The 11,188-nt window shown below is 34.2% G+C and overlaps 1 protein-coding gene across 1 annotated transcript; it reads right to left on the reverse strand.

The window, feature by feature from the left end:
• Window positions 1–2,038: 2,038 nt before the first annotated feature.
• On the reverse strand, window positions 2,039–11,175 carry LOC131942273 (ATPase inhibitor mai-2, mitochondrial-like). The gene is made up of 6 exons (XM_059302047.1): window positions 11,039–11,175; window positions 4,127–4,172; window positions 3,953–3,978; window positions 3,662–3,725; window positions 3,018–3,098; window positions 2,039–2,302 (listed from the first exon to the last, which is right to left on the reverse strand). Exons 1-6 carry the CDS (start codon window positions 11,089–11,091, stop codon window positions 2,231–2,233), a joined length of 342 nt encoding a protein of 113 aa, XP_059158030.1. The 5' UTR covers window positions 11,092–11,175; the 3' UTR covers window positions 2,039–2,230.
• Between the last annotated feature and the right edge of the window lie 13 nt (window positions 11,176–11,188).

Consider the following 11,188-nt stretch of genomic DNA (forward strand, 5'->3'; position numbering starts at 1 on the left):
GGAGCTCAATGTAGCAGCCCAGACAAATAACAAGGTCTAATAATATGAATGGCCACAGTTGAATGATATGGAGGTTTTTAAAATGGTCTCACTACTGTCCCTGAAACATTCCAGTGATGTTTTCATTTGTAGGCCCATGCGGCGTAAAAAAAGGCCAATGAAAAAACGGCCCCGTAAAAAAGACCCCCGTCAAATCGACAGCGGCAAATGAACCCAGTCATTTAGACAAATAGGTTGCCGTCATGCAGGCCCCGACAAGAGGGCTCCTGTCAATAAGGTTCCTGACATATAGGCTCCAATCAATTTGGCTCTCGACAAATCAGCTCCCGTCATTACGACTCACGACAATAGGCTCCCGTAATTTTGGCACCCGACAAAACAGCCCCTGTCATTACGACAAAACAGCTCCCGTCATTACAATTTCTGACAAATAGGCTCCTGTCATTTTGGCTCCCGACAAAAGGCCCCTGTCAATACGGTTTCCGTAGAGACTTCCTCACTGAATATGACACCTGCCAGTGGGACCCCGTCATCAATACTCTTTAGAGTTGGCCTGCCTAACACCCTTAAATAGTACAACGTAAGAATCTCTTGTTTGGCAGGTCTAATTTTTTAAAATTTAGTATAAGAAATAGTATGTTTCAAATTTAAGGGTCATCTAGCTATGATTTCCATAAATGAGTCGGTAGTTCCAAATCAGTTTGTGGGGAGAAAAGACCACGCTGTACATTCCAACCTGCAGTGTGCTTGTACGTTATCTAAACAAAATGTCGCTATCCTATAAACATCATGTATATCATACATTTAAACTTTTGTGCTCTCTTTTAAGCAACAATTATTGTATATTAAGAGAGAGAACTTTGGTAGGGCGGCATATCGGCAATGGTTAGCAGTTGAACCCACAGTTCTCCAGAGGCTGTCTTAGCATGTTAAGTCCACTAATTCAGCGTCCTGAACACATGGGTACTATTTGAATCAACTATCAAACTGCACCATAATTTTTGATTGACTAGCACTGGAGTTAAATTAACGATTTAATTAACTTAATTAAACCGTAAATGTAATCAACTTTGGCACTATTTTGAATATTGAATTTTTCCATTTACCAATTGAAGACCTTAGTGCTAAAAGTACTTAAGTCACAAAAACAACATTTTAAGATAAATTAGTTCAAAGATTAAAATTTACTACAAATCATTACGTTTTTATATTATTTGTTTGTTTGGAGGAGCAACATAAATAAATTATTCAGTTTTACTATTTGTTTATAAGATAAAGTTAAACTAGAGGAATAACGATCAATGCTTGGTTTGATTTTCACAAAAATGTGACTTAAGTACTTTTAGCACTAGGCTCTTCAATTAGTGTATTTAAATGTATGATTTTAGTTGTTATGATCCAATCACAAAACAAGGTCACGTGTCTAAAAATAATAAACTGTTGGTAACAATTAAATATTGAAAGTTTTCTTTCTTCTGAGATGCCAGCACCACTCAAAAAACAAGCTATTTCTCTATAAAACCAAAGTACCAGTACTTGACAAGACCAACAAACAAGTTATTTCTCTATAAAACCAAAGTACCAGTACTTGACAAGACCAACAGACAAGTTATTTCTCTATAAAACCAAAGTACCAGTACTTGACAAGACCAACAGACAAGCTTTTTCTCTATAAAACCAAAGTACCAGTACTTGACAAGACCAACAGACAAGCAATTTTTCTATAAAACCAAAGTACCAGTACTTGACAAGACCAACAGACAAGATATTTCTCTATAAAATGAAAATACCATTGCTTGCATTATTTATAAAAACTTAAAGAAATGGACCAATTTCATTTGGTATTATATTTATGTACATCTTTGTTAATAGTAATAATAGTAATTGCCTTTTAGCCTTGTATCAGCTTCAACCACATTTCTATCCCTTAATTACAGGTCACACTTAAAATTTTTGTTTTTTTCAAACTTTCTCTTCCTCTTGCCAATCAACTATTGCACTTGCAGGAATATAAAATATAAGACAAAATTCTAAATCATAAATTGTAATGGATCACACACATTTATTCTAGTTTACAACTGAATAACAATTACAATAAATTTAAAGGCAATATACATCAAGAACAGCAAACTATACTCATACATCCAAGTAGAAAAAACTGTAACGAGATAATTTGCAAACTTTTGCCATTCACTTGGTTTTATGACTTCAGCAACCAGCTGCTATCAATTTAATCTGAATCACTCCCACTTGTCTTTTTATGGAGACGATCAATCTTTTTCTTGTGGTGCTCAATGGCCTCCTAGTTAACAGAAAATAAAACAAATAGTTGCACGTTAAAACCGTAACTACTGTTTACATATTTTAATACTTGTTTTTGGTTTGTTGGTTCTGCTTGATCAGAGCATCTTTACTTCTGAGCAATGGGATTGATTAAATTAGATTATAATTTAATTTAAAATAATAATTTGAATAATTTTACTTTCTAAGTAAAACAACTAGAAATTCATGAAAGGTATATCTGGCAGCTTGGCAGAATCGACAACCTGTTAGAAAGTAAGTTGTAGGGTGTTGCCTAAGATTTTAAACTTCATTATTGTTCAAGATGACTTAATTAAAAACTACATTTATTTACCTTTAATTTGATACCAATTTTATTTATCAAATTTAATCGGTAGCCTAGAAAATGATTTGTGAAAAAAAGCGTTTGTTTTTATATGGCTACGATGATATGACTTTTTATCAGTGATACAATGGGTTCGTTTTATAAGTAGTGTTGTTGTGACGCGATTGACCGATCACTGCCGTTCAGCAGAAATGTGTCATCTGCTATATTTCTCCCCACTCAAAAACACGGCAGGCAAAATGGGTGGGCTTAGTAAGCTGTGGCCTCGATCAAGTTATTTTTTAAAGCTTTTGTTTTTACCCTGCATGATTTTTAAAACATTAATGACAGTTTAGTGGAAAGCAAGTTAAAAATTATCTGATGTGTGAAAGTTACTGCTAAGCCAACCTACCATGTGCTGTCTTATTTGGCGTTCATGGTGGGAAACTTCATCTTCCAACAATTCCTTCATTTTTTCAAATTGTTCTTTTTGCTAGAGACATTAAAAAAAATATAATCCATTCATTCATTGTGAACTCCTAACAGTTTGTACAACAAAGACAATATTTCTGAGGAATTAATAATCTGACTGGTGAAAGCAACTTCCAGTAGAGCAAAATAGTTTGTATGTATCATATCTTGCTGTTACAGATGTACACTTGTGGGTTTATCTACCCTTGGGACTCACTGCTATAATTTTAATGGGATAACTGTTACAGCCAAAACTTCTGAACTAACAGCTTTTCTGTGTTCTGTAACTTTATTACAACTCGTTTAACTGAGGATAATTTTTTTTATTTTCATGTGATCTTACTGGAATATATCTTTTAAACAAATCAAGATAAGTAGCAATAATTAAGCTTCTACCTGTCAACAAAGAATAAGAATGCGTTTCGGTAAATTATGGAGGTGCTATAATATGAATTTAAGTCAAAGTGGAGCATTAGAATTGCATTAAAAAAGTCAGCATGAGCCCCAAAACTTGGTTTACAAGGAGGGCTTTTCATTATCTATACTTTTAGATAAGTAAACAAGCACAAAAATAAAACTTATTACCAATTGGCGAAAATATTGCTCCTCCTTTGCAGCTTCCATTTTACCAAATGACCCACCAGCTTCCCTAAGAAGCAAAAACAAGATTATCAGTAGTCATATCACATTAATTAAAACAAACATATGGCAAAGGGTAACTATGTTGGGAGTGTTACAGATGTTAGTAGACAAATTTTTAAACCTATTATTTAGTTACAGGTAACAAAAAAAAAAACTACATTGAAAAATAACATTTTATTATTTAAATAGTTATGCAAGGGCTATAAGAAAGTTCTAGAAGATTAAAATTCTCACCTTACTGCACCGCCAGAGCCACCTCCCTGAAATTAATGCAGTTTGATTAGATTCATATTTAATTATTGTGGGAAAAAATAATTTGTTATAGTATAGTTAAAACTAATTAGAAGCTATTGCTACAAATCTATTTGATATAAAAATATAATTACATTTCGGAGAATAATTACTTACTTTTCCAGCACCATCACCTAACTGTCCACCACTTAATGACCGTGCACTGAAAAGAAAAAAGTTATTTGCAAATAAAAAAAAAACAATCTGAGTGCAATGATGGTAAAAATTGTATGGTAATAAATTAGTTTATTACACACCAAAACTATAATAAAGAATGATCAGGTTTAAGTTTACCCTGCTGAAGATTAAGTAAGGAGTATCTTCTGATTTTTTATTTCTTGTTTTTATTAAAAAAAAAACAGCAACTCATTAGCCTAAAACTTTATTTTTATTAACTAGCATGTCTGGTATAATCATGGATTACTAGTGGTTGCCAATCAGCCTAGGGGAGCTGGGCCGGAGATGTTCCCTTCTGATTATTACAATCTCTTGTCCTTGATTATTATTTATCTAAAATTAACAGATACACACTAGGGGTGAGATGTGAAACAGCAAGGTGCAAAAATGGGAGAAGCCTGTCACTTGACAGTTTTGTCTTGCATTTACCCCCAGCATATTTTTAGGCTTGATGGGGGTAACTAGATTGTGTTGATTTCTGCAAACTGTATCAATTTACATGAGCTTTGCTGCAGACTTAAAATTTTTGACATTTTATTTAAGTCTGTATTATTGTTATAATGTAGCCACACATCCTCAACTTCTTTCTAAATTCTATTGTGTTGACTTACTATCTGTACAGGCAAGCAGTTATGCTTCAGGCAGGTCGTCAGGGGTTTAGGGTTCATACTCATAGTATAGTACGTCTAGTAAATAGATCGTCTATATGTAGGCCATACATTATTTTTTTTTAAATGTATTTTAATAGACCGGTAATCTATCATTTTAGGTACGTAAAATCGGCAGAGGCTAGTAATGTGAAAAAAAAATTATCCTTAAATTTTAGTCATTTTACATTTTTAGGAGGATTTATGTTTTAAAATTTACAAAAATGTTTCAAAGTTTTCATTTATGTACCTGTTTTTAAACAACTGTACTAAAACTTTTCAGTAGTAAAGACTAGCAATGTTTTCATCAGATGCAACCAAGCTCATTTACTTTAGCAGCCATCTTAAGATTTTTTTGTTAAATTATAGTGGGAGATTCAGGGGAAGCATTTTATAGATGGCTGCTGTTTATATAGCAAATCTTGCTTGCAAACATTGCTGTTTAAAGTTAATTTCTGGCCTATATTGATATATTTAGCCATTGATTTTGGTATATTATTCAGTTTTCTATAATATTTGACACAAATATATCACAATTCATTTCTATTAAAGTCTTAACAGTGCTTGTTTTTAAATTACTAACCGCAGCAGATTTTACACACCTAAAACGATAGATTACCAATAAACCATTTGAATATACTAGTCATATAACTAGTATTTAGCGTGTTTTCCCTGTCCCATCATAACTCTGGGTAAAAAAAAGGTCAAGATTTGTATGGCCTCCCTCCCCCAATGACGTAGTAACTGAGAAATTGGATTTCTTCTGCAATCGAGCAAAAATCTTCAAACCACAGTCGGCTTTTAGTTTTGATACACTTACAACAGCATTCTTATGTAATGTTGTTAAGTACTTGTTGTTTTAAAAATATTTTAATATACCTGTCTTTCATTTTTTTCAACTCTAGTTCTAGTTTTGCCTGAAGTAAAATTTTGAGGAATATGTTTTTCCTATAATCCCCACTAGACAAGAGTCAGACCTAGGTTACCTGCCTGTTGCTATACACTCACTAGCTAGATCTGGGTGCTGACTGTAATTTTAAGTATTCAGGTTCTGCTTACCCTTATTTATAGTTTATATGCTGAAAATCAGAATTCATACACAATACACACATAAAAACATTGATATGATAACTTCAGTTCCCTTATAACAAAATGGCTTAAAGATGGACTTCACCTGCCCAATAATGCAGTTATATGCACATTACAGTGTTCAAGTAATTTACTTTAGATTTCTGACTATGTAGTTCTTTCATTAACTGTATTTATTTAAAACATTGCTTTAGAAATATTTTCATATTTGCGCAGCACACAGTTTTTTTGGGGTTATGGGAGGAAGCTAACACAAAAATATACTTCTGTATTATTTTTATCAAAGTGACTACTCGGAAGAAGATTTTTCTCCCCAACGTCTCCACTTAGTCGGCAAAAGATAGCTCTGCGCATGCGCAGTGACCTATGGCTAGAATTAGGATTTAGGATTAGGGCTAGGGTTCTGCGGTTGTAAACACATGCATGAGAAGTACCATCGAAAACATCGCCACGATGGCAAGTCGTAGTTTCTCTCCCTTGCATGTACGCATCTTATTCCGGCTAGCATCTGCCTGTTTTTATTCATTTCAACAGCATATACAAGTTCTATATATCATTCTAGCTAAACTCTGCAAATATGAACAAAATACAACTGCAAGTAAAATAACTATGCCTATGTTCAATTTATTCAGGTATACCATGACTATGACTTGTCACAATCAATGTGACAATTGGCCAAGGCAAAAACAAGGGGATTCCACCCCTCACAAAAAAATTCGCTAAAAAAAAACTATTTGAGCCAAACAGAAAATCTTTTTTGGTTTGTTTTCATATAGATCTAGTTGAGGGTAAAATCACGATATAGCGTCGGTTATTATTCCGGAACTGTACAGCAGTAAAAAACAGTAAAACCATGGCGTAGTCTGTCGAGCCGTTCCGGAAACCACCAGAAATACTGTAAACCATCATTTATTTGCCGCCATATTATTTTTAATACATGTTTAAAAATGTGCAAGGATTGATTTTAGTTGCAATTTAAATACTGTTTTGCTAATTATTTTGTATTTCTAATTATTTTAAGTGTTTTGTTAATTATTGCTACTACTAAACATTATTCTAGTTATTCTTACTACTTTTAACTTTAGTTAATCTAATCGTCTTATTTACTAACAGAACTAGAGCTGGTTGTCGCAAATCTTCTGCAGGTTTTTTCTGTTTCTTAAAAAAAACATTAATTACTACACTCGACTTTATTAATAATATTTAGATTTACTAATTGTTGCTAATTTTTTGTCAGTTGAACATTAAATTAAGTTAAAACAATTTAATGCACTTGACTTTATTTTTCTTTCACTGCTCAAATAAACTATGGTTTACACTACAGTAACGAATGTTACCGAAACTCAACGAACATTACATTACCCAATAATTTCCGACGCTATATCGTGATTTTACCTAGTTGAGCTCTACAAGAATATTAATTTTTATATGATGATTACGGATTAGTGTTTTTTTCAATACTTCAAGTCCCTACTCACCACTCTGACTCTACTCTTGGGACTCTAAACAGTTTATTAGTCAAGTCTGTTATTATCTTAGTGAAAGCATTTGTAACCTATTCAGTTTCTCAAAAAGGTAATCTATCGTTTTAGCGTAATCAATTCGGCCGTCACTAGTAATGTAGGGATAAGGTAACTAATAAATATGGCTTAAATATGAATATATTTTTGCATATTTTACTAAAATACTAAAGATAATTGAATATTAAACCATATTTAAGGTTTAAATCAATAAAAATGTCATGAAATTAAGGTTTAACAACGATGTTCCAGATACTAAATTTGCTATTAAAAACAGCGGCCATCTTAAGAAAATATTATTTTGAGTCATTTCCCTTTAATTTCTATTTGTATGGAAATGTATTGATGTTTACTATTAAATACGTTAGTCTTGTGTTTAAATTCAAAGCATGCATTTTTTTAAAATTCTGCCCTTTAAACAATTTAATTGACTGACAATAAACATCAGTTCTAGAGTTATTATTATGAGATGCAATTTTTATACATTAAGATACTCCCTATTTTTATAGAGCTACCACTACATATCTAATGTTTATTTAAATATTAGTTTGAGTTAATTGATAATTCATATTGTTTGTGTTATTGTTTTTTTTGTTACTTTCATTTAATATTTTCATGCTTTTTTCCTTTAATTAGTGATTTAATCATAAATGACGTGCCGTTTTTTTACCTCTCTTCACCTTAACCCCCCCCCCCCCCCCCAAATACCCAAAGTGAGTTATATGGTGTTGTCCATAAACGATGTCTCATATGCTATGCTAATGTGACGTCAACTTACGCAGGGTGGTCGGGGGGGGGGGGGGGGGGGGGATGCGTGACGTCTATTTTGGAATCTTCTATAAAGCTGTGCTCAATGAAAATGAGGAACATAAAGCGTTCGTTTTCATGCATACATTTGTTCATAACGAATGATCATAACTATTGCATGCCTTTTGTACTAAGCAGAGGCGTAGCAAGGGGGTGCGGACCGCACCGGGTGACACCATTTAGGGGGGTGACACCAAGGCAAAAAATAGCAAAATATATAGAGAAAAACTTGGGGGGGGGGTGCAAATCGAAAATTTGAACTTTTGTCCCCGGGAAGGGTCGCTACGCCTCTGGGGGGGGGGGGGGGGGGGGGGGGTGACACCATTAAGTGCAGCACAGGGTGACACCCGACCTCGCTACGCCACTGGTACTAAGCGGTGTTATACAACCTCAGCACATCATCCCCGCCAAAAAGGACCTGCCACTAAATGCCTACCGACGAAAATAGGCCGCACTATATTGACTCCAAATGAAATAACTTCTGACAACAAGGCTCAAACCAAGTAGCTCCTGGCAACAATATTCGACAAGAGTCCAAGACAATTATTGACTACAGGTAAAATGGGACAAATCGAAAATTGAAAGTTTGTCGCCTCTGCGGGTGACACCATTAAGTGCCGCACCGGGTGACACTCGACCTCGCTACGCCACTGAGCTAATGTAAAGCCACAGCTCAGTTTAGGCTTGAATTTAACATAAAATAGTGTTAGCAGTGGACAGTCTCTAAGAATGTGCATTAGGAGTACGGCCGTCGGCAAAACGCCAGAGTCCGACGATATCTGAACATCAATTTTGTCTTTTATGAAGTGCGGAGCACCTTTAAGACCTGAGCTTGGCCCCTGTTGACACCACTAGCGCCGCTTATGTCCACATATTTATCACACGTTTTGCGTGGAGTATAATGGACAGACGTTTATAGGTGGGACCGGGAGCCTAAATGCATTTACCGAAACCGCTGTGTCACGGGCATTTTAAAGGCCGAACGTCTCAGGGCTGCATGTTGCAGTAATTAAAAGCACGTGAATTTGTATAGAAGAGGGAGAACATCATGCCACTGTAATAAATTAAACACCAATATAATTCACCGAACTAAAATGATTTAGATCTATTCGTCAGGCTAAATGTTGCTAAAGTCTCATCGCCATAGTAATTTAGTGCCTGTTTTGATTTTTTTTTAAATTACGCGTTATCTCTTTCTTAAACATTAGCCTAATGACAAATGACGTCACGCGCGCCGCGAACTTTATGACGTTGTGCTTAGTGGGGGGATGAAACGGCGTGGTTGAGAAAAATGACGTATTTCTTTTTTTTTTAACAGACGAATAAGTGATAGATTCTAATTTACCTACGAACTTTAGGTTAATCTAGTTTTTTTTCTAGAGGGAGATATCACTATATTGTGTTGGGGGGTTTATATATAATCTCAATATATTCTGATCTACTACTTTTCATACGGCAACTATTATACTCGTGAGGAGGACGGGAATCACTTTATGTTCCGCATACACTAATTAACAATGTCAACAACTTCGTTTATTAAATAACATGAACTTTATTAACACACACTTATAGATCATTTGCACAATATCAAATAATACGTCCGTCTTCTACTATATCTAACCCCCAACCAACTTCACTGCTGCGTCTTACGTCATCGGTACATTGTCGCACCATGCTCACGTCACACTCACGCCACAAATATTTTATCAAACACGCGCACAATACTCTCGCACCTAATCGTCTACCGTCAAGTTCGCACCGTCCTTAGTAACTTCTACTCGTCTAGTCTAATTCTATATATCTACGCTATGACATATATAGTGGGTGGTTTTTTTTTTTGTAATAATGGATGGTGTGGAGGGGTAAACATTGACTACTGAAGAAATCAAAAACTGATAACAGCAGAAGGCAAAGAAAAAAACATGTGGTATTCAAATGTAACTAATTAAAATTTGAACCTATTTTAAAAAAACACAATAATCTTAATTCAGAAAAAGTGTAGGCCTAAGACTAATGTCTACAGACAAAATAAACAACTAGGCTTAATTAAATGGATCGCCCATAAATGACGTAATACTTTTCCCGACGATTTCCCTCTCACCCAATAGTTACTAAAAGCAAGATGATGATTTAATATCATATCGCAGTTCTACTATACCCGAACCCTTAATAACAATTTCTAACGAAAACGAATATATTCTTCATCATTTTTGAAAAAAATATTTTACACCGTCCCATATTTTGAGTCCAACGTCATTTATGAGGAATATGGACGACCTAATAGTTGACAAGTTAATTAGTACAAAAGGGTTAAATAAATGTTGGGCCTCCCAAAATGTGTTCAGATCTTGGGTGCACATACATACATACATAGCCTTCATTTCACTTGAAATTAAAGATAAGACAAGACAGGTATGTATATTAAACAACAAAGTCAACACAATATACATACGAATAGACATTTTTATCAAGGGAAACTACTCTAAATTTTATTTGGAAAGATGGCCGCTGTTTTTTTTCTACTAATATTTATCTCAAACACCTAGTTTAAAGTTAGTTTCATGTTATTTAAATTGTTTTGGTCACTGATTGTTATTTTAAATCAATTATCTGTGATATTTTGTACAATTTGACTTAAATAAATAAACTTATTTAAACAAATATATTCATCAGTTACCTCTCCCGCACATTACTACTGCAGCCGAATTGATTACGCTAAAACGATAGATTACCCTCAAAAATATGCTAGATCTAGATCTATATCTAAATAGGAATCTACATATATTTACCTCATCAAACGTAACGTTGAAGTACGCAATACTGTACTGAGCCGCAAAGCCATGTTTAATCAGAACGATGTTGATGAAAACAAGAATCTGAAGGTCAATTTTTTAGTGTGGCAGTATCGATACACCTTTTAGAATGTATTTTGAATATTC

This window comes from Physella acuta, unplaced genomic scaffold (assembly GCF_028476545.2).
Source record: "Physella acuta isolate Inbredline_101_S28 unplaced genomic scaffold, ASM2847654v3 ptg000398l, whole genome shotgun sequence".
Lineage (NCBI taxonomy): Eukaryota > Metazoa > Mollusca > Gastropoda > Physidae > Physella > Physella acuta.